The sequence below is a fragment of the Oncorhynchus kisutch genome, linkage group LG16 (genome assembly GCF_002021735.2).
Source record: "Oncorhynchus kisutch isolate 150728-3 linkage group LG16, Okis_V2, whole genome shotgun sequence".
Taxonomy (NCBI): Eukaryota; Metazoa; Chordata; class Actinopteri; order Salmoniformes; family Salmonidae; genus Oncorhynchus; species Oncorhynchus kisutch.
This window is the reverse complement of record NC_034189.2, coordinates 46,827,123-46,851,711: the sequence shown is the minus strand read 5'-3', so window position 1 is coordinate 46,851,711 and position 24,589 is coordinate 46,827,123. Positions and strand designations below refer to the sequence as shown.

The following is a 24,589-nucleotide window of genomic DNA, read 5'->3' as shown; positions in this document are numbered from 1 at the left end:
AGAGACAGAGAGAGAGAGAGAGGACAGAGAGGACTAGAGTAGAGAGAGAGAGAGACAGAGAGAGACAGAGAGACAGAGCGAGAGAGGACAGAGCGAGAGAGACGACAGACAGAGAGAGACAGAGAGAGAGAGAGAGAAAGAGAGAGACAGAGAGTAAGTGTCTCTGTGTGGTGTGTGTGGTGTGTGTGTGCGCGCGCGCGCATGCCTACCCGGTCGTGTAAGGTCCATCCTACATATTTCAGGTAGCTGTCGTTGAGGAAGGCGTCAGAGTACATCTTCATCCAAACTCCAATCTCCTCAATACAGATAGCTCTGATCTCAGCTATAGCATCCCTGAAACACACCCCAACACCGTCATCATCACTACTTTCATTACTGTGTGTGTGTGTGTGTGTGTGTGTGTGTGTGTGTGTGTGTGTGTGTGTGTGTACCTGTAGCGGTGGACAAAGATTCCTTTGAAGATAGAGTTCATCATGTTCTCAATCTCATCCTGGTTCTCCTGGAGCTGTGGGGGAACGACAGTCAGGAGGTCAGTGTGTGAAGGTCCGTTTCAGAGGAATGACAGATGTTGGATCCTAGCCCCTCCTCCAACCACCAACAGACCAATCACGTACCTCCTTCCTCTTCTGCAGCAGCAGCTCTAGCTTCTCATTGGCCCGTTTTCCGGCCATCTTGTTCCTCTCAGCCTCATACTGTCTCTGGGTGTTGTCCTGGTGGATACTGAGGTTCAACGCCACGTTCACCAACGCTGTCATCAACTTCATCGCTGGAGGGAGAGGACAGACAGGGCCACAATACAACTGATATATATATTACAGAGACATATAGATAGATCTAGTAATCTACACCGAGCAATGACACTGGTCTCCAGTTCTTTCAGAGATTGAGAGAGAAGAGAGGAGACAGAGGGAGTCTCTTACCTGCCAGTGTGCTGGTGTGTCTGAAAGCTCTGACCTGTGAGTCAGACAGTCCCGTGAGGAGGGATATGACCGTGTCCATGAGGTACTCATCGTAGATGATGCTGTACTGGCACTGACGTATTAATACGCAGATGAACTCACAGAAGTTGTAGCGGAACTTCTTCCACAGCGGCCCGGGCATGGTGAGAGGGTAGTCCCCACTGTCCTGCAGACCACAGATAAACATGTTGATCTATTACTGGGGTGAGGGCATGGTGAGAGGGTAGTCCCCACTGTCCTGCAGACCACAGATAAACATGTTGATCTATTACTGGGGTGAGGGCATGGTGAGAGGGTAGTCCCCACTGTCCTGCAGACCACAGATAAACATGTTGATCTATTACTGGGGTGAGGGCATGGTGAGAGGGTAGTCCCCACTGTCCTGCAGACCACAGATAAACAGGATCAATATGTTGATCTATTACTGGGGTGAGGGCATGGTGAGAGGGTAGTCCCCACTGTCCTGCAGACCACAGATAAACATGATCAATATGTTGATCTATTACTGGGGTGACGGCATGGTGAGAGGGTAGTCCCCACTCTCCTGCAGACCACATATAAACATGTTGATCTATTACTGGGGTGAGGACATGGCGAGAGGGTAGTCCCCACTGTCCTGCAGACCACATATAAACAGGATCAATATGTTGATCTATTACTGGGGTGAGGGCATGGTGAGAGGGTAGTCCCCACTGTCCTGCAGACCACAGATAAACATGTTGATCTCTTACTGGGGTGAGGGCATGGTGAGAGGGTAGTCCCCACTGTCCTGCAGACCACAGATAAACATGCTGATCTATTACTGGGGTGAGGACATGGTGAGAGGGTAGTCAATCAATTAAGATTTATTTATAAAGCCCTTTTTAAAATCAGCAGTAGTCACACTGTCCTTGATGTACATCAATGCACACGTCAGTCTATATCCTCCCTCCCTCCCCTCATCCGACCAATGACAGCTTTGATGCATTACCTCGTCAAACTCCTCTGTCATCTTCCTGATGATCTCAGCGTTCTGCATGTTCCGGAACATCTCGATGCGCACGGTGCCTGAAGAGGGTTACACACAACCACAATACAACCAACCTGGAAATGAGGCCTATATAAAATCAGAATGTTGTCTGGTTTAGTAGGTAGCAGTTAACAGTAATACCTTTGCAGCCAGAACACTGGATAAAGAAGTTGATGAGGTCCAGTAAGGCGATGTCTCGGTCCTGCTTGTACGACTCGATCCAGTCATCAACCACAGACTGCATGGCACTCTTTCCCATTCTGACCACCTCAAACAGAGTGACGGGGTCTCCTCCCTCGCCGTTGGTCTGAGGGACCCCATTGGCCTTCCTCCCTTTAGCCCCGCCTGTAGCCTTCTCCGCTGGGGACTTCCGAGGCTTCTTATTGGCTGCCTTAAAAAGGGAGGGGCAAAGGGTTCAGATATACAGGAAGAGACTATGCAGAGAGAAGGAACCTCGTAGAAAGGTGTTCTTACTGGTGGTCTGCCAGGCCTCCCTCTCTTCTTCTTGCCTTTAGTGTCTGTCGGGTCCTCCAGCTCACTCACACTCACACTCAGACTCACTGTGTCTGCCGCTCCGCTCTCATTGGACGAGTCCCTGCAACACACACCCACTTATACTGAGAGGGATACACCTACATAATTCTACCCACACTCAGCAGTCACAACATACATGACACACACACACCTACGTTTGACTAATTACCGCATCAGGGGTGTGTTGTGATCTCTTAATGAGGCTTTGGTTGACGATGCAACAGGGAAGGACTCACTGTAGGACAGGCAGCTCAGAGGTGATCATCCTGACTGCTGCAGGGGAGGGGTGTGTGTCCTCAGGAAAGAGTGGGTGTGTGTGGTCCGCTGGAGGGAGGGGTGTGTGTCCTCAGGAAAGAGTGGGTGTGTGTGGTCCGCTGGAGGGAGGGGTGTGTGTCCTCAGGAAAGGGTGGGTGTGTGTGGTCCGCTGGAAGGAGGGGTGTGGCTCGGTACTTGGTCAACCGTGTGTGTGTGTGTGTGTGTGTGTGTGGGGGGGGGGGTTACAGAGTGGTGACCAAATTCACTCAACACTGGGGACACAGCACCTCACAACACACCAGCCCCTAGAAAGAGAGAGAGACACAGTTTAGCCATTTGTCACAAATGTCTGGTGATTTAGTTTGGAATATTCTCAACATTTACGCAACTTGAAAAAGAGAACGAAAAAAGGAGAGAAAGGAGAAAGAGTGAGTGTCAGAGGAGAGATAGAAGGTAGGGAGGAGAGATAAAGCAGGCAGAGTAGGAGAAAGAGTGGAAAGGGAGACACCAACTGGCCACTTTAGGAAGTGCACCAGTAAAGTCTAGAGGGGGCGTGTCGAGAGCGTGCACGTTTCAAACAGAAAGAAGTCTAATCATGTCAACAACATTCTAACCAATTACATTACATTTAATCATTTCAACCACAACATTATAAATTCTAATAATTTCAAACAACGTGATTTCAACTTAAAGTAAAGTATCTTTGAAAAAATCTTCACAACAAATCCCATAACAAACCCAGAATGTTTTGTTGTCAAATCGGATCCTTTAGGAAAAAGGGAAAATCATTTGTTGCTGGTTAGACCCCAGAGTTTTTCATGGTTGCAAGGTCAGGAAAACACTAGGGCTCCTTCTATAGGCTATATGTTAGATGTAACGTTTGTCCTATCAATTTGCTTGCCTGGCTAGGAATAAACTCCTGGCCCTATTTATAGAAATAACAGTCATTATATATAAATATTAGGCCGAGTGTAGTAAATATCAACAAGTGGGTGCAGTACCCAGCTTCGGCCACCAATGGCAGTATGATCCACAAAGTCCTCTCACCTCCATCAACTTCAACACACTTTATACGGCTTGAACAAGGTTTTAATCATTAGAAAAATCATCTAACCTCTCAATAAGTTAAACGTGAGTTTATGTGGTGTTTTGTCTCTTTGTTGAGTGTGTCTAGGGAGTGTTATGGAGGGTGCGTGTGTGTGTGTGGCTGAGACTGGGCTTAAACAACAGTAGGGGGCAGGCTAGGAGAGACTGTATTTAAATGTTCTCACACACAGAGAAACTGGAGAGAGCTTGAGCACACCAGCCGAGTGAGTCTGTTACCAACACACACACACCCCTCTGTCTGTCCGTCGCACACAGAGAGAAGTGATGAGAGGGAAGAGATGGTGGATTCTCAGCTTTATCTCAGTTATAGCTAGGTCTATCAACTTTTGTTTATTTTGATTATTATATATCCAAAACATATCTAGTTTGTACCAGTATATAATATGCATATGATCATTTACTGATTTATTCATTGATTAAAGTAAATTGTTGATTGGACTTGTAAGTAGAAAATGTCAGTATATTTTTTTACCCAATATTGGGTACCATGTAATGGTACACATTGAGGTTAACTAATAAAAGGTGGTAGGATGTGAAGAGCTGTAAAAACACAGAGGGAAATCCTGAACGCTAACCATCAGCTACTGTCATTATGCAGTACAGCCCCCCTACCACCACCACACTTCTAGTAGCATCTCTCCAGGGATCACTACGGTTCCCACTGCTGGCTGAAATGTGTGCTCTCCATCTCGGCCTCTCCTCCCTTCCTTCCTTCCCTCCCTCCCCAATTCTATATTCTCTCTGGACAATAGAAGGCAAAAGCAACAGGGGAAATCTGTGTGACTGGGTTCAGATAGTATTTGAAAGCTGTGCGTCACCTTGGCAGAAGGCCAGAGATGGGTGTCTGCCAGAGTTGTTATTGGCCATTGACTGAAGACTACTGTTACTAATACTCCTTCATTAACATCCATCTCTCTCTCTCACAAAGAAGCCTGGAGGGAGTGTCTGTTCACTGTTAAAAAGAGAGCAGCCATCACACACACCCACATACACCTGTGGTATCTGTATTCCAGTTACTGGGCTCTGACCGCTTTGGGAGCTGCCCGGGTGAGAGGTGTGTGTGTGTGTGTGTCTGTGTCCCTTTCTCACGGATCAGAGCAGCACCACAAGGAGAGACAGAGAGAGTGGAATTGTGTGATTTCACTGCTTGGAGGCTCTGAAGCACTCACCCTGACATTCCAGGTGGTGCTGTGGCATCAGGAATGTGTGTGTGTGTCATACCACACAGAATAACCAGAGCTTCCTCTGCTACAATAGGCTGATTCTGCTTAGAATCAATGTGAGGGATCACACATATATACACACACACACACACACACACACACACGGAGGCAGGCAGGCAGCGAGGGCTTGTAGAACACGTTACAGACAGTTATCCAGCACTCATATTTTATCATCTATGGTCTGACTGAACACACATATAACTATGTGTGTGTGTGTGTGTGTAAGCCACTTAACATGCATGACATGTACTCCCGGAGGCAGGCAGGCATTGCCATGGCAACCCTTGTGGGTCATAAGCCCCCCTCCCCTGATTGGCTGATCAGTGAGAAGGGACTGGGTGGGGAGGAGAGAGTGATGGAGGGGGGAGATTGGGGAAAGAGGAGGGGGAGAGGGACAGGGGGTAAGAAGGCACAAAAGAGATGAAGATATCCATTGTGATCTCTGGGGATTCATTAGACGTCCCTTTCACTGCTGTTGACGATCTCCACTGTTTTCAACTATAACGACTTGTCGGATAATAACACATTACCCACATTATCGCCCTACCCACATTATCGCCCTACCCACATTATTATCACCCTGCCCACATTATTATCACCCTACCCACATTATCACCCTGCCCACATTATCGCCCTGTCCGCATTATCGCCCTGCCCACCTTATTATCACCCTACCCACATTATCACCCTACCCACATTATACAATCCTACTACACCTGAATAAAGTCTGCCATAAGAATGCTGTCATAACGGGAACAAGGATAGAGAGTACGGTCACTAGGCTGCCTCTGTCCAACACAGCTGTGGGAACTAACAGCACTGAAGATGAGGACAACACATCTCTTTGGAGGAGGAGGACAGCAGTCAACTGTAAAATATCCTATCATTTGGCAGAGCATGACCCTTCACTCAGACAGCTCCATGTGTGCGGCAGGTAACCTAGTGGTTAGAGCGTTGGGCCAGTAACCGAAAGGTTGCTAGATCGAATCCCCGAGCTGACAAGGTTCTGCCCCTGAACAAGGCAGTTAACCCACGGCTCCTAGACCGCCATTGAAAATGAGAATGTGTTCTTAACTGACTTGCCTAATTAAATAAAGGTTAAATAAATACAAATGTGAGAGTGAGGGAAAAGGTGTTGCCTACATCAATAATGCATTTTAACAAGATTCTTAGAGATCACACACAAAATGCTTCTGCACTCTAAAGAGCATCACTCATAAGAAAGTGATCCTGTCCGAATCCAAAACAACAACAACAACTAGACAGGTGAAAGAGAGTAATAGCATATAAAAGACAGCTCTATGAGACTGCTGCCTGCAATTACTGGGCCATTCAATCTGGACCAACTAGTAAAACAAGGACACGATTATAGTCTCTGAAATGTCACACCATTTTCTGAAACATAAAACCATGTCATTTGGATGAGGACTTTTGGGCATGCTATTATCCTCTGATCTGAAACAGTCGTAGACACCAGAGAAATGAGGGCAGAGAGATCAGAGTCAGTCATGGTCCTAACACCACACTACACCAGCTAGGACTGGGATAATATGGACTGCTCCAGCTATTTACTTCGGTCTCATTTCAATACTGCCCTGTCAGTTGAACAGTGTGGGAGTTCTTATCTCGGAGGTTCTGTATGAGAGCCAACAAGCCTGGCGCGGAAGAGACACCATAGCATCCTTAAGGAGGTATAATAACAAGAGTTTTCACCCGAGAGAGGGGAATGCCAGAGAGAGAGAGAGAGAGAGAGACACAGAGAGAGAGAGAGACACGAGAGAGGGGAATGATCAAATGATATAGATCAAGAGAGTCTGAGAAGAGTGAGAATAAATTAACAAGAGATAGGAAAATAAGGGGACCAGTATTATCCCCATGCAGGTCAATAAGGGGACCAGTATTATCCCCATGCAGGTCAATAAGGGGACCAGTATTATCCCCATGCAGGTCAATAAGGGGACCAGTATTATCCCCATGCAGGTCAATAAGGGGACCAGTATTATCCCCATGCAGGTCAATGAGAGAGATGGAACTCTCCTAACCCAGTCATGACCCCAGTCGTACAAGGAAGCAGAAGCAGACAGACACCTTAAGGCAGGGTCCCCAATTACATTCAGCCGTGGGCCGAGTTTTCCTTGAGCGGATGGTCGGAACATAGTTATAAATAATTTGACTGCAAGAATTCCAAACAGATACAGTGTCTTCAGGAAGTAGTTATACCCCTTGACTTATTCCACATGTTGTTGTGTTACGGCCTGAATTCTAAATGGATTACATTTTTTCCCTTACCCATCTACAGTCAATAATAACCCTATCACGGCAAAGTGAAAACATGTTTTTAGACATTTTTTGCAAATGTATTGAAAATGAAATACAGAAATATCTCAATTCCATAAGTATTCACACCCCTGAGTCAATACCTTGTAGAAGCAACGATTACAGCTCTGAGTCTTTCGGGGTAAGAGATTATTGTGGAACATTTCCCCATTATTCTTTTCAGAATTCTTCAAGCACTGTCAAATTGGTTGTTGATCATCGCTAGACAACCATTTTCAGTTTGACAGATATTTTCAAGTAGATTTAAGTCAAACGGAAACTCGGCCACTCAGGAACATTACTGTCTTCTTGGCTCCAGTGTAGATTTGGCCTTGTGTTTTAGGTTATTGTCCTGCTGAAAGATGAATTCATATCTCAGTGACTGGTGGAAAGCAGACTGAACCAGGTTTTCCTCTAGGATTTTGACTGTGCTTAGCTCCATTCCATGTATTTTTTATCCTGAAAAACTCCCCAGTTCTTAACGATTACATACCCATAACATGATGCAGCCACCACTATGTTTGTAAATATGGAGTGGTACTCGGTGATGGATTTTCCCCAAACACAACGCTTTGTATTCAGTACAAAAAGTGAATTGCTTTGCCACATCTTTTACGGCATTACTTTAGTTCCTTGTTGCAAACAGGATGCATGTTTTGGAATATTTGTATTCTGTACAGGCTTTCTTCTTTTCACACTGTCATTTTGGTTAGTAATGTGGAATAACTACAAGGTTGTTGACCCATCCTCTGTTTCTCCTATCACAGCCATTAAACTCTGTAACTGTTTTAAAGTTATCATTGACCTCATGGCGAAATCCCTGAGCCATTTCCTTCCTCTCCGGCAACTGAGTTAGTAAGAACGCATGCATCTTTGTTGTGTATTGATACACCATCCAAAGTGTAATAACTTCACCATGCTCAAAGGGTTTTAAGAAACGTTCACTCCTGAATTTATTTAGGCTTGGCATAACAAAGGGGTTGAATCCCTACTGATATTTCAGCTTTTCATTTTAAAAGAATTAGTCAACATTTCAAAAAACATAATTCCCCTTTGAAATTATGGGGTACTCTATGTAGACCAGTGACAAAAAAGGAACATTTCAATACGACACAGAGTAAGTGTCCATTTGAGGTCAATCTCTCTCTCACACACACACACACACACACACACACACACACACACACACACACACACACACACACAGTATGACAGAAACCAGGATGAAATTGAATACATTGACCATTATGATTTCTAACATAAAAATAACATTAGGAGAACACATTAGATTGCATCCATTTTAAATTCAGGTTGTAACAAAATGTGGAAAAAGTCTGAAGGCACTATATGTATGCATGCATGTAAACTCAGCAAAAAAAAGAAACGTCCTCTCACTGTCAACTGCATTTATTTTCAGCAAACTTAACGTAAATATTTGTAGGAACATAACAAGATTCAACAACTGAGACATAAACTGAACAAGTTCCACAGACATGTGAGTAACAGAAATTGAATAATGTGTCCCTGAACAAAGTCAAAATCAAAAGTAACAGTGAGTATCTAGTGTGGCCACCAGCTGCATTAAGTACTGCAGTGCATCTCCTCCTCATGGACTGCACCAGATTTGACCGTTCTTGCTGTGAGATGTTACCCCACTCTTCCACCAAGGCACCCCACTCTTCCACCAAGGCACCTGCAAGTTCCCGGACATTTCTGCGGGGAATGGCCCTAGCCCTCACCCTCCGATCCAACAGGTCCCAGACGTGCTCAATGAGATTGAGATCCAGGCTCTTCGCTGGCCATGGCAGAACACTGACATTCCTGTCTTGCAGGATATCACGCACAGAACGAGCAGTATGGCTGGTGGCATTGTCATGCTGGAGGGTCATGTCAGAATGAGTGGGTTTGTGCCCATAGGCGACATTGTTGCCGGTGATGTCTGGTGAGGACCTGCCTTACAACAGGCCTTCAAGCCCTCAGTCCAGCCTCTCTCAGCCTACTACAGACAGTCTGAGCACTGATGGAGGGATTGTACATTCCTGGTGTAACTCGGACAGTTGTTGTTTCCATCCTGTACCTGTCCCGCAGGTGTGATGTTCGGATGTACCGATCCTGTGCAGGTGTTGTTACACGTGGTCTGCCACTGCGAGGACGATCAGCTGTCCTTTCCTGTCTCCCCGTAGCGCTGTCTTAGGCGTCTCACAGTACGGACATTGCAATGTATTGCCCTGGCCACATCTGCAGTCCTCATGCCTCCTTGCAGCATGCCTAAGGCACATTCACGCAGATGAGCAGGGACCCTGGGCATCTTTCTTTTGGTGTTTTTGAGAGTCAATAGAAAGGCCTCTTTAGTGTCCTAAGTTTTCATAACTGTGACCTTAATTTCTTACCGTCTGTAAGCTGTTAGTGTCTTAACGACCGTTCCACAGGTGCATGTTCATTAATTGTTTATGGTTCATTGAACAAGCATTTGAAACAGTGTTTAAACCCTTTACAATGATGATCTTTGAAGTTATTTGGATTTTAACTAATTATCTTTGAAAGACAGGGTCCTGTAAAAGGGAACGTTTCTTTTCTTGCTGAGTTTACGTATATATGTAAATGTACAGTTGAAGTCGGAACTTTACATACACCTTGGCCAAATACATTTAAACTGTTTTTCACAATTCCTGACATTTAATCCTAGTAAAAATTCCAAGTCTTAGGTCAGTTAGGATCACCACTTCATTTTAAGAATGTGAAATGTCAGAATAATAGGAGCGCGAATGATTTATTTCAGCTTTTATTTCTTTCATCACTTTCCCAGTGGGTCAGAAGTTTACATGCACTCAATTAGTATTTGGTAGCATTGCCTTTAAATTGTTTAACTTGGGTCAAATGTTTTGGGTAGCCTTCCACAATAAGTTGGGTGAATTTTGGCCCATTCTTCCTGACAGAGCTGGTGTAACTGAGTCAGGTTTGTAGGCCTCCCTGCTCCGACACACTTTTTCAGTTCTCCCCACACATTTTCTATGGGATTGAGGTCAGGACTTTGATGGCCACTCTAATATCTTGATTTTGTTGTCCTTCAGCCATTTTGCTACAACTTTGGAAGTATGCTTGGGGTCATTGTCCATTTGGAAGACCCATTTGCGACCAAGCTTTCACTTCCTGACAGATGTCTTGTAATGTTGCTTTAATATATTCACATAATTTTCCTGCTCATGATGCCATCTATTTTGTGTCCCTACTGCAGCAAAGCACCCCCACAACATGATGCTGCCACCCCGGTGCTTCACAGTTGGGATGGTGCTCTTCGACTTGCAAGCCTCCCCCTTTTCCTCCAAACATAACGATGGTCATTATGGCCAAACAGTCCTATTTTTGTTTCATCAGACCAGAGGACATTTCTCCAAAAAGTACGATCTTTGTCCCCATGTGCAGTTGCAAACCGTAGTCTGGCTTTTTTATGATGGTTTTGGAGCAGTGGCTTCTTTCTTGCTGAGCGGCCTTTCAGGTTATGTCGATATAGGACTCGTTTTACTGTGGATATAGATACTTTTGTACCCGTTTCCACCAGCATCTCGACTAGGTCCTTTGCTGTTGTTCTGGGATTGAATTGCACTTTTCGCACCAAAGTACATTAATCTCCAGGAGACAGAACGCATCTCCTTCCTGAGCGATATGAATTGTGGAATTGTGATATAGTGACTTATAAGTGAAAATCTTTATTTAAACAATTGTTGGAAAAATGACTTGTGTCATGCACAAAGTAGATGTCCTAACCAACTTGCCAAAACAATAGTTTGTTTACAAGAAATTTGTGGAGTGGTTGAAAAACTAGTTTTAATGACTCCAACCTAAGTGTATATATAATATAAATATGACACACACACAATGCCTTCAGCTATTTGACCAAGAAGGAGAGTAATGAGTGCTGCATCAGATGACCTGGCCTCCACAATCACCCAACCTCAATTGAGATGGTTTGGGATGAGTTGGACAGCAGAGAAGGAAAAGCAGTCAACAAGTACTCAGCGTGTGGGATCTCTTTCAAGACTGTTGGAAAAGCATTCCAGGTGAAGCTGGCTGAGAGAATGCCAAGAGTGTGCAAAGCTGTCATCAAGGCAAAGGGTGGTTATTTGAAAAAATCTCAATTTGTTGAACACTTTTTTGGTTACTACATGATTCCATGTGTTATTTCATAGTTGAGGTCTTTACTATTATTCACAAATGTAGACAATAGTCCAAATAAAGGAAAACCCTGGAATGAGTAGGTGTGTCTAAACTCGACTGGTGCTGTGTGTGATATATATATACATATATTTAAAATAAAATCACAGGTGGGCCACCTATTGGAGAACCTTGTTCTGAAGGGTAATGACATGATGAAGTGTCTCACGCACAACCTCTCTCTTTCACTCACTCACCATTCGCCCATCTTCTCCCTCTCCTACCGATCTCTCTCTCTCTGGCCAATCCCACATGGAATGAGTCTTTAAACAACAGCGTAGTAGATATTGTAGTGAATGAGTCGTTCTGGATAGGAGCATCTGCTAAATTATGAAAATGTCAAATGTAATATAAGGGAATAACATGTGTCCTCACTGTGTCCAAAAAAATACCTTCCTAATTTTCATTCTCTGGTCCCTTGAATCATGCCAATAAACTCATGCCCCCTTGACAAATGAGTGGAGTTCCTCTGGCCTGCTCTAAGGTATCAGTAGTGGGGGTTCACTTAATAATGCAGCATCATGGTCTCTATATTACAGAGAATCTCTACAGTAATACAGTGGTTTTACAGAGCTCTAGAGTAGGCTTTGGGCTGCAGGCTCTACAGTAATACAGTGGTTTTACAGAGCTCTAGAGTAGGCTTTGGGCTGCAGGCTCTACAGTAATACAGTGGTTTTACAGAGCTCTAGAGTAGGCTTTGGGCTGCAGGCTCTACAGTAATAGTGGTTTACAGAGCTCTAGAGTAGGCTTTGGGCTGCAGGCTCTACAGTAATACAGTGGTTTTACAGAGCTCTAGAGTAGGCTTTGGGCTGCAGGCTCTACAGTAATACAGTGGTTTTACAGAGCTCTAGAGTAGGCTTTGGGCTGCAGGCTCTACAGTAATACAGTGGTTTTACAGAGCTCTAGAGTAGGCTTTGGGCTGCAGGCTCTACAGTAATAGTGGTTTACAGAGCTCTAGAGTAGGCTTTGGGCTGCAGGCTCTACAGTAATACAGTGGTTTTACAGAGCTCTAGAGTAGGCTTTGGGCTGCAGGCTCTACAGTAATACAGTGGTTTTACAGAGCTCTAGAGTAGGCTTTGGGCTGCAGGCTCTACAGTAATACAGTGGTTTTACAGAGCTCTAGAGTAGGCTTTGGGCTGCAGGCTCTACAGTAATACAGTGGTTTTACAGAGCTCTAGAGTAGGCTTTGGGCTGCAGGCTCTACTTAAAAATAAAGGTTTCTAAAGAGGTTTTATTTTTTTAATCTCAAGAGAAAAAGCAACCAAGCAAGAAATACCGGTAGGAAAGAAAGAAAGAAAGAACGGGAAAGAGAGAAGATTCTCTCTGCAATGGCCGCCTGGCTCACTGCAGCCATCGCAAAATGGAGACGCAGAGAGAGAGCGAGGGAGAGTGAAATGGAGGAGAGAACGAGCGCACAAAGGGAGATCAGCGGGAGCAGAGGAGGAGAGAGGGGAGGGCTGGGGGAGCAAGAGACTCATTAGTTTGTCTCATCTTTCTGCCTCTCTCGCTCTCACCTTGACCCACATTCACTGTCTGTTGCTATACACACACACACATATTTCTCCAGCTGAGGTTATTATACCCTAATGACATAAGAGGCTCCAGAACGTTATCATTTCACTACAGAGAACCCATTACTGTGACTAGCAGAATCCGTGTGTGTGTGTGTGAGAGATAAAGACTGGGTTCAAGAGCACTGCATATCCAGGGCTCTCTGCAGCCTGGTCATGAAATCAGCCTATGAAGTCAGATGTTTGTTTGGCCAAAGGGGTTTGGTTTACCTTGAGATGCTAATGGGGGAAAGTGACATTTCCAGGTTGTCAATATGCTAGTGTGACTGTCCAGACATAGAACCTAGGGCCTGACTTCTCTTCAACTCAAGACTGCATTATCTCATTGAGCTAAAGCCTAAACATCCTAACATTAGTCTTCAGGTCCTGACAGGCAAGGTTCATCATCCATGAGGTTAGTTTACCAGACCACTGCTGATACAATGGTAATGGAGTAATCTGGTAATCTGGGGGTTAGAAGGGGTAGTTTAATCTACCGTGCTACAGGGAAAGCCTTAATCCCACACGAGACTATGAGGGCAGATGACGTGAACAACACACACACACCCTTAATCTGAGTGTGAGCCGGCTTTCTCCGCCAGAAAATCTCAGGAGCATGATATAGGCTAGGCAGACAATGATGTAAAATATGTATGTTAGTGTGTGTGTGTGTGTAACTGTACTTTATTGATCCCCTGAGGGTAGGCCCACATTAAATGTGTCACCAGCAGTAGTAGTGTTGGAGAATAATGTGCTAGAAAAACAAAATCAGCCAAGCATCGACTGGAGGAATATTAGCAGTATCATGTTAGCGTTAGATGCAATGCTACCGTGCTGAAACATACTTGACTGTGTGCTTTCAATGCCTTTAGATACATACATTTCATGTTACACTAGTATAGCCAACTGGGTGTTGAACCAAGTGGCCAACAAGTACACCAGTCTGCTAGGTCTCAGGGAATGATGTTAATCAACCAAGCGCAGCACTGGACAGGAAGGCTTCAGAGCATTTTCAGCCCCACATTCTCTCTCTCCATCTGATGCTACAGGTCAACTAGCCAACCCGCTAAACATCCGCTAGCCAACCCGCTAAACACCCGCTAGCCAACCCGCTAAACACTCGCTAGCTGATTACACCACAAACTGCTACCTAAACTAGGCCTGCACCACAGCCAACTACACAACAACCAGCTAGCTAACTACACCACAGCTTACTATGCAACACAACCAGATAGCTAACTAATAGCATCAGATTTGTCTAGTGCCAATTAAAGCCAAAGTTGTTATTTCACTGTGAGTGGTCCTGACAGCTTCCCTGTATACATACCATTTGCTTTAGATAGCTTCAAGATGTCCTCATTCTAAAGAGTCGTAGGGCCTATTCTTTCAGCGAACACGCTTGATATTGGTCATTCCCTAAAACTGAAATAATACTTTCTTCACAGACACACCTAAATCTGGATTCAATAACAATGTCTAAGCTGAGTCTGCCGAAGTCAAGGAAAACACCCTGGAGCTGTATAATGGCAACATGTTACAGTATAATTTATGGTGTAATTGGCCTGATCATAAAATACTAATTCAGTTACAAATCAAAGCTGGTTCATTCGCACAACTCAACTAGCTATTACAAATTAATAACTTACTATAAATACACTAGTCATTACACAGGCCCACACCCCCAAAGTTTTTAGTAAAAAAATATGTATATAATCATTTAGGATTTTAGCTTTGGGTGAAAAAAAGACTAAAATCACAAGGAAATCAGTTACAATTAATTTAATTTAGAAAATCTGTTCCCAGATTTTAACTCTGTGTTGTTGTTTGTGTCGCACTGCTTTGCCTTATCTTGGCCAGGTCACAGTTGTTAATAAGAACTTGTTCTCAACTGGCCTACCTGGTTAAATAAAGGTGAAATAAATAAAATGTAAGTATTCCCACAAATAACAAAAAGAGACATGCCTCGTGTCTCAATGTAATCAAGATATGAAATTACTGCTTTTTTAAAATACAACCACTTCTGGGGCATAGTTGTGGTCAATTTGCAGTGTTCAAATGATTATAATTATGTTCCAGTCCCTCGACCATCCTCTGACAAAAACCGGTCTGTGGATGAATCTAGTTGCCAACCCCTGTTTTAATGTAGACTCTGCCTGACCTTCTGCTGCAGAACAGTCTGGTCTGGATTACTGGACTGGGCCCACGGCAGGATGACCGGACATCATTGTTTTCAATGAGAGAGCGACGGTAACATTCTGTTCCTTACAGAACAGCCACTCCAGTGTCTCCCCTGCCTTTGAATAGGTAGGGAGGGCTCCCCATCTAGCCCTTCCCCTGGTCTAAACAAATTGAAATGTTTTGCTCAAGGTCCTACATGTGGCCTAGCCAAATGCCATGATTACACCTGGCACTACCTCTAACGGTAAAACTACCGGAAACCATATAGTTTCTATGGGTGGTGCAGACAAGGACACATTCTACAACAAACTCGAGGTTATGCAAATTAGCAGCTAGTATTTGCAGTAGTAAAGGAATGAAAAATATGAAAAACGATTTAATGCTGTTTGAAGCGGAAACGTTGCCTTTTAATCCATGACTAGAGTCTCCAGTTAACTTGTGTAAACAACAGCTTGCTAGTGTTTCATGATTGGTTCACGTTGAGTGAAAACATTATTAGCCTAGAAACCTAGACTATTTTCAGATGTTTTTGGATTGTTAAGCTATTAGGAAAGCTATTTCAGGGAATATCTACTCCATGTTCCTCAAAAACCATGATTGTTTTCCCCCTAAATTACACTACATTTGAGTAATTTAGCACCAGTCTGATCCACATAACCAGGGCTTGACATCAACCTTTTTTTAGCTGAAAGTATGACACAATCTGTGCATTCAACTAGAGTACGTAAAACGACATCATGAGCCGAATCAGTGCTGGTGAAAGTGAGGGCAATACAAGTCCAACAGATAAGGGAGGCACGGTGCTTTCTGAAGAGATAGACCCTCAGACTTTTGCAGATGGGCAGCATCTGTGCTGTAGAATTATTACTAAAATGTTAGGTTTGTAGACTTGTATCCCAGCCCCCGACTCAACAAAGTCAATAACTAGGCTGCTCAGAGAAGTACTGTATACCCTATTGCATTGAAACGTTCCCCATTTCAAGTTGATTTGCCATATGTAATAGGTTAGTCATACACTGGAAATCTTACCAAGTCACACTACTCAACCAAGAACGGTGTCAACAACAGCCCTGCCAAGTGATGATCATATCCTGGCCTGCAGTGTGTGGCGCTTTATGGCTGTGTACTAAATATTGCCAGTCTATGTTGTATGTTCTACGCAAAAGGAGACGAGGAACATTACAATGTGGGACAAAAAAGTTGTGTTGTATCTCTAGCACCAGTTTACAGTCAGTTGGTCGTTGCAGGATGCATAGCCAACAGTAGACTGCTAGTTCAGTCTGCTGGTGGCAAGTCACATGGCTCCGCTTGTTGCATAACCACTTTGTTTACAATCAGTGAATGGTCACTAGGACACAAGCTGGCTGTATAGCCTTTTACCGTAAACATCAGACACCATACAAAGAGCAGTGAAGCTGGGTATAACACCATCTTCAAAGAGTTAGGCTTAAAGTAGCCAGCTAGCTAACTTGGCCAAATATTCTCCAACTCCATATTTCCTAGTTCCTTAATAAAGAAAGATGTATGTGGATTTGAAATGGTATAGGTGAACAGATATCCACATTAACCCATAGCTGAATTGTGCCAGAAGAATGGGAGGTCTGGAGTAGGAAGCATGGAGACCAACAGCGTTGGACTGTAACCAGGGTTGGATTTGGAACCCATCCCCCTCACACACTTCCCCGCTAAATTTCGTTTAGCAGAGAAAGGGGCGGAGTGGGTTAGCAAACTAGCTAGCTGCACTTTACAAAAAATAATCTACTAGTCAAAATATTGCAATTTGTCAAGAATCCCAACGTTGAACTTCGATACAATAAGTAACATGTCAAAACAATGGGTGGGAAAACAGGAAACAATGTTGCTAAGGTTACTGGTGAAATTTCTGCAGAATCTCTACGAATGGCGTGATAGATTGGCAAGGATGGATGTCAAATAGCACTGGTGACAGCAACCTGACTAACACTGACGTTACATTGCTCCCAAATACATCATCCGAAAACCCGACACATATGCAATGAATTAGGGTTAGCTAGCAACAATAGCAATGTGTGGCTAGGTCGCGCAAGCGGCACTATAACGTTGCAATAAGAGAGTCTGCATACAACACTGTGTTGACGCTTTGAATCTGTCCGTCTATCAAGAGCAATAAAAACACGTCACACACATTGTCTTAGTAACGGGAAAACTAAGGGCGAGTGGTGAAAAGTGATTCTGGCAAAACACAGCGGTCAAGTCTCTCGTGCGTCCCTGTAATCTGACATGTAGAGACATTCCCGCTAATGGCCCTCGACCATGTAGCTAGCTAGCCGAACAGAGGGAAGAGAGAACACATCCAGTTCTCTCTCCGCTAGCTTGCGGAGCAGCACCCATCCCCCTCCTCTCTCCCCATCCCTCTCTCGCTCTCTGAATCCACCATCTTGATTCTGAGACCCGTCTCCCCTTTCGCACAAGCCAAAAACACAACCAAAATACCAACAAACTCACCTTTACCGGCCATTGACCAATCGATTACAGTCTTCCGAAATAAAATAATCGATATATCTGATAAAAGTGTGTAGATTTTAATATTGTAAATATGTCGTGAGAAGCGGGAACCGCGCCTTGGAGCAGAAAGGAACAATCCTAAACTGCCATCTGGTGGAGCCTTCCTCGCTGTAATGCTGTTCTGGTGGCGCAGCCTCTCACTGCAACCTTACTGCCTCCTGGCGGACACAGACGAGATTACAACAACGGATGCGCGCCGCGGGGACGAGGAGAGGGGAGGCACTGCAGGACCCCGCGAAAAGAGGGAAACAGTGGGGGGCGCGCTCAGAGCCACGGGCACGCGTAGAAGGGGAGGGGCGAGTTTAGCTGGCAGTGTTTTGGTCTGTGGTTTGATGGTGAATAGGCCTTAACAGAGGACACATGTAGGAGGCTATAACATCAAGATTACCCCTCAAAACACAATTTACCAGGCTACAATACACACGTCACAGTGTTAGTGCAGTATCTTGCCTGAGACCTGAAGACTCATGTTAGCTCCAAGTTGTAATGCCTAGGCATTAGCTCAATGAGCTAAGACGGTCTTGAAGTGCAAAGATGATCTGGGTTCAGTATCTGGTCTGTCAAAAAACTCTCTCTCTCTCTGGTTTTATTTAGCTTGTCTACATTAGTTGGTCCTGTTGAGGTGAGACTATCTCAATATCTGTGACATACAGAGCCTTCAGGAAGTGTTCACACCCCTTGACTTTCTCCACATTTTGTTGTGTTACAGACAGAATTTTAAATGGATTAAATGTAGATGTTTTTGTCACTGGCCTCCACACAATAAGGAGCTACCCTGGGCGGCAGGGTAGCCTAGTGGTTAGAGCGTTGGACTAGTAACCAGAAGGTTGCAAGTTCAAACCCCCGAGCTGACAAGGTACAAAATCTGTCGTTCTGCCCGTGAACAGGCAGTTAACCCACTGTTCCTAGGCCGTCATTGAAAATAAGAATTTGTTCTTAACTGACTTGCCTAGTAAAATAAAGGTAAATAAAGTGGAATTGTGTTATTTGAAATGTTTATGAAAAAAAAGTGTTCAACCCCTTTGTTATGGCAAGTCTAAATATGTTCAGGAGTAAACATGTACTTAACAAGTCACATAATATGTTGCTTGGACTCTGTGTGCAATAACAGTTTAACATGATTTTTGAATGACTACCTCATCTCTGTACCCCACCACAGGGCACCTTAATTGGGGAGGAAGGGCTCGTTGTAATGGCTGGAGCAGAATGAGTGAAATATCAAATACATCAAACACATGTTTTCCAAGTGACCTTGGAAAAGAACAAGAAGAGCACCTATTGGTAGATGGGTAAAAATAAAAAAAACAGACATGAAATATCCCTGAGCATGGTGAAGTTATTCATTATTTTTATTTAACCTTTATTTAACTAGGCAAGTCATTTAAGAACAAATTATTATTTACAATGACGGCCTACCAAAAGGCCTCCTGTGGGGATGGGGGCTGGGATTAAAAATACAAAAACAAATGTAATATAAGTATAAGATAAAACACACATCACGACGAGAGACGACACAACACTACATAAAGAGAGACCTAAGACAACAACATAGCAGCAACACATGACAACACAGTAGCAACACAAAACATGGTACAAACATTATTGGGCACAGACAACAGCACAAAGGGCAAGAAGGTAGAGACAACAATACATCACTCAAAACAGCCACAACTGTCAGTAAGATTATTCATGATTGAGTCTTTAAATGAAGAGATTGAGATAAAACTGTCCAGTTTGAGTGTTTGTTGCAGCTGGTTCCAGTCGCTAGCTGCAGCGAACTGAAAAGACGAGCGACTCAGGGATGTGTGTGCTTTGTGTGTGCCAGTCACATTTAACAGAATGTGACTAGTAGAACGGGTGTTGTATGTGGAGGATGAGGGCTGCAGTAGATATCTCAGATAGGGGGGAGTGAGGCCTAAGACGGTTTTATAAATAAGCATCAATCAAATTTCAATCACATTTATTTATGAAGCCCTTTTTACATCAGCTGATATCTCAAAGTGCTGTACAGAAGCCCAGCCTAAAACCCCAAACAGCAAGCAATGCAGGTGTAGAAGCACGGTGGCTAAGAAAGGCCAAAACCTAGGAAGAAACCTAGAGAGGAACCAGGCTATGTGGGGTGGCCAGTTCTCTTCTGGCTGTGCCGGGTGGAGATTATAACAGAACATGGCCAAGATGTTTAAATGTTCATAAATGACCAGAAGGGTCAAATAATAATAATCACAGTGGTTATAGAGGGTGCAACAGATCAGCACCTCAGGAGTAAATGTCAGTTGGCTTTTCATAGCCGATCATTCAGAGTTTCTCTACCCCTCCTGCTGTCTCTAGAGAGTTGAAAACAGCAGGTCCGGGACAAGGTAGCAAGTCTGGTGAACAGGTCAGGGTTCCATAACCGCAGGCAGAACAGTCGAAACTGGAGCAGCAGCACGACCAGGTGGACTGGTGACAGCAAGGAGACATCAGGCCAGGTAGTCCTGAGGCATGGTCCTGGGGCTCAGGTCATCCGAGAGAGAGATAGAGAAAAAGAGAGAGAGAGAGAATTAGAGAGAGCATACTTAAATTCACACAGGACACAGGATAAGACAGGAGAAATACTCCAGATATAACAGACTGACCCTAGGCCCCCGACACATAAACTACTGCAGCATAAATACTAGAGGCTGAGACAGGAGGGGTCAGGAGACACTGTGGCCCCGTCCGACGATACCCCCAGACAGGGCCAAACAGGCAGGATATAACCCCACCCACTTTGCCAAGGGGGGGGGGGGGGGGGGTGCCAACCCGGACAGGAAGATCACATGGAAGAGCACCAATAAGAGACAGCAAGGGCGGTTCGTTGCTCCAGTGCCTTTCCGTTCCCCTTCACACTCCTGGTCCAGACTACACTCAATCATAGGACCTACTGAAGAGATACACTTCAATAAAGTCTTCAATAAAGACTTAAAGGTCAAGACAGAATCTGCGTCTCTCACATGGATAGGCAGACCATTCCATAAAAATGGAGCTCTACAGGAGAAATCCCTGCCTCCAGCTGTTTGCTTAGAAATTCTAGGGACAGTAAGGAGGCCAGCATCAACGAGTGGGTCTTGCAACGGATATACAGAGATGACCAGTTTACAGAGGAGTACAGAGTGCAGTGATGTGCCCTATAAGGAGCATTGGTGGCAAATCTAATGGCCGAATTTGGCAGCTGGGGTGAAGGAGGAGCGATTACGATAGAGGACACCAAGTCTAGATTGAACTTTAGTCTGCAGCTTTAATATGTGCTGAGAGAAGGGCAGTGTACCATCTAGCCATACCCAAGTACTTGTATGAGGTGACTACCTCAAGCTCTAAACCCTCAGAGGTAGTAATCACACCTGTGGGGAGAGGGGCATTCTTCTTACCAAACCACATGACCTTTGTTTTGGAGGTGTTCAGAACAAGATTAAGGGTAGAGAAAGCTTGTTGGAAACTAAGAAAGCTTTGTTGTAGAGGATTTAACACAACATCCAGGGAGGGGCCAGCTGAGAATAAGACTGTATCATCTGCATGTAAATGGTTGAGAGAGCTTCCTACTGCCTGAAATATGATGTTGATGTAAATTGAGAAGAACGTGGGGCCTAGGATTGAGCCTTGGGGTACTCCCTTGGTGACAGGCAGTGGCTGAGACAGCAGATTTTCTTACTTTATACACTGCACTCTTTGAGATAGCTAGTTAGCAAACCAGGCCAAAGACCCCTCAGAGACACCGATACTCGATAATTCACCTTTCAGCAAGACAATAACGTAAAACACAAGGCCAAATCTACGCTGGAGAAGCTTACCAAGAATGTTCCTGAGTGGCCTAGTTACAGTTATGACTTAAATCAGTTTGAAAATCTATGGCCAGACCTGAAAATGTCTGTCTAGCATTGATCAACAACCAATTTGACAGAGCTGAAATAATTTTGAATAGAATAATGGGCAAATGTTGCACAATCCAGGTGTGGACAGCTCTTAGAAACTTAACCGGAAAGACTCACAGCTGTAATCGCTGCCAAAAGTGCTTCTACAAATATGATTAGATATTTCTGAATTTCATTTTCAATACATTTGCAAACATTTCTAAAAACGTTTTAACTTTGTATTGTATTGTGTGTAGATGGGTGAGAGAAGGAAATCTAGATCCATTTTGAATTCAGGCTCCAAAAAAATGTGCAATTAGTCAATGGGTATTAATCATCTCTGAAGCACTCACTCTCTCTCTTAGTCTGTATGTGTGTGTGACTGTGTCATTCTTTTTTTGTAGGCAACTTGATGGATTAGATATTCTCAAATCCAATTACACTGAATGCTCTCTCGCTCTCTCTCTCTGTCTCTCTGTCTGTCCGTCCGTCCGTCCGTCTGTCTGTAACACACACAGGGTCACAGCCCATACAGAGACCCTGTGTCTGAGTGGTAACAGAACATCACTGTGGACACTTTAACATGGTGTTTACATAAATAGTACTACAGGGCTTGAACCTAATTACCACCTGTTTACCACCTGCTTATCACCTGTTTACCACCTGTATCATAAAAACCTATGCCTCTTGTCTTGGCAAAGGCAGTAGTACACACACTTATAGAAAGGCTACAACAACAACAGTAGTGGAGTTATGTAATGGTGATGTTTCTATACCTTGCAGAAACAGCCACTGTGTGTGTGAGTGTGGGTGTGTCTTTTGGTCTATTTTTAATACCCTCCAAACTATCAGGCCGTTTTATTCTCCTCTCTCTCTCTCTCTCTCTCTCTCTCTCTCTCTCTCTCTCTCTCTCTCTCTCTCTCTCTCTCTCTTTCTCTTTCCATCTCTCTCTCTCCCTCTCTCTCTCTCTCTCTCTCCCTCTCTCTCTCTCTCTCTCTCTCTCTCTCTCTCTCTCTCCCTCTCTCTCTCTCTCTCCCCCTCTCCTTCTCCTCATCTCTCTCTCCCTCTTATTCTCCCCCTCTCCTTCTCCCCTCTGTCTCTCAATCCTCCCTCTCTCTTCCCTATCCTTCTCTCCCCCCTCTCTCCTTCTCTCCCCTCTCTCTCCCTGTCTCTCTCACCATTCTCCTTCTCTCCCTGTCTCTCTCTCACCCTTCTCCTTCTCTCCCCTCTCTCTTCCTGTCTCTCTCTCTCACGCTTCTCCTTCTCTCCCCCTCTTCTCATCTCTCTCTCAACTCCCTCTCTCTTTCCTTCTCTCCCCCTCGTTCTCTCTCTCTCCCCCATCTCCTTCTCTCTCTCGCTCGCTCTCCCTCACCTCTCCTTCTCTCGCTCTCTCCTATTGTAATATATAATATATGAGCGGCAGAGTCCTCTGATCTATTTGCAGGCAGAGAGCAGGGCAGCCAATCATTACCATGCTGCTAGAGCAAGGCAGCCATCCTCCATCATCACACACACACACACACACACACACACACACACACACACACACACACACACACACACACACACACACACACACACACACACACACACACACACACACACACACACACACACATACACACACACACACACACACACACACATACACACACACACACACACACACACACATACACACACACACACACACACACACACACACACACATACTGATAACCCCAATTTATATAAAAAACAGCTAACAATTATCATCATAAAGATACATGAAATATGATCAAGTTAGTCCTCTTTCCGTCTCTTTTACGTTTTTGCCTGTTTGTTCTTCACTGGTTGCCCTTTTCTTGTGTCAACAGGTCACAAATCTTGCTGCTGTGATGGCACACTTTGGTATTTCACCCAGTAGATATGGGAGTTTATCAAAATTGGATTTGTTTTGAGGGAAATATGTGTCTCTAATATGGTCATACATTTGGCAGGAGGTTAGGAAGTGCAGCTAATTTTCCACCTCATTTTGTGGGTAGTGTGCACATAGCCTGTCTTCTCTTGAGAGACAGGTCTTCTTTCGGCTGCCTTTCTCAATAGCAAGGCTATGCTCACTGAGTCTGTACATAGTCAAAGATTTCCTTAAGTTTGGGTCAGACACGGTGGTCAGGTATTCTGCCACTGTGTACTCTGTTTTGGTCGATCTCTCTTTCTCTCTTTCCCTTATGCTCTCCCTCTCCATTTCCTATCTCTCTCTCTCTCGTAGGACAAGTGATCATGGTCTATAAACCATCGTCATTCCCAGCGCTGTGCAGGATGAATACTGATTCACTGAGAGAAAAATAGAGAAAGAGAGAAACAGAGAGACAGAAAGAGAGAGAGAGAGAGAGAGAGCGAGACAGAGAGGCAGAGAAAGAGAAAGAGAGACACAAACTCAGCAAAAAAATAAACGTTCCCTTTTACAGGACCCTGTCTTTCAAAGATAATTAGTTAAAATCCAAATAACTTCAAAGATCATCATTGTAAAGGGTTTAAACACTGTTTCAAATGCTTGTTCAATGAACCATAAACAATTAATGAACATGCACCTGTGGAACGGTCGTTAAGACACTAACAGCTTACAGACGGTAGGCAATTAAGGTCACAGTTATGAAAACTTTGGACACTAAAGAGGCCTTTCTACTGACTCTCAAAAACACCAAAAGAAAGATGCCCAGGGTCCCTGCTCATCTGCGTGAACGTGCCTTAGGCATGCTGTAAGGAGGCATGAGGACAGCAGATGTGGCCAGGGCAATAAATAGCAATGTACTATGAGACACCTAAGACAGTGCTACAGGGAGACAGGACGGAC

The 24,589-nt window shown here is 44.4% G+C and overlaps 1 protein-coding gene across 1 annotated transcript in view; it reads right to left on the bottom strand.

Annotated features, from left to right (window-relative positions):
- LOC109885558 (cohesin subunit SA-1-like) overlaps positions 1 to 18,005 on the bottom strand; it is a 30,809-nt gene extending 12,804 nt beyond the window's left edge. Inside the window, exons 1-9 of the mRNA XM_031792256.1 lie at positions 17,828 to 18,005; positions 2,739 to 3,062; positions 2,443 to 2,563; positions 2,110 to 2,359; positions 1,930 to 2,006; positions 921 to 1,125; positions 615 to 766; positions 432 to 505; positions 105 to 333 (exon numbers count right to left, since the gene is read on the bottom strand). Of these exons, the coding sequence (XP_031648116.1) occupies positions 105 to 333; positions 432 to 505; positions 615 to 766; positions 921 to 1,125; positions 1,930 to 2,006; positions 2,110 to 2,359; positions 2,443 to 2,563; positions 2,739 to 2,767 (1,137 nt within the window). The 5' untranslated portion in view covers positions 2,768 to 3,062; positions 17,828 to 18,005. The remainder of the gene's footprint in view (positions 1 to 104; positions 334 to 431; positions 506 to 614; positions 767 to 920; positions 1,126 to 1,929; positions 2,007 to 2,109; positions 2,360 to 2,442; positions 2,564 to 2,738; positions 3,063 to 17,827) is intronic.
- Positions 18,006 to 24,589: the final 6,584 nt, after the last annotated feature.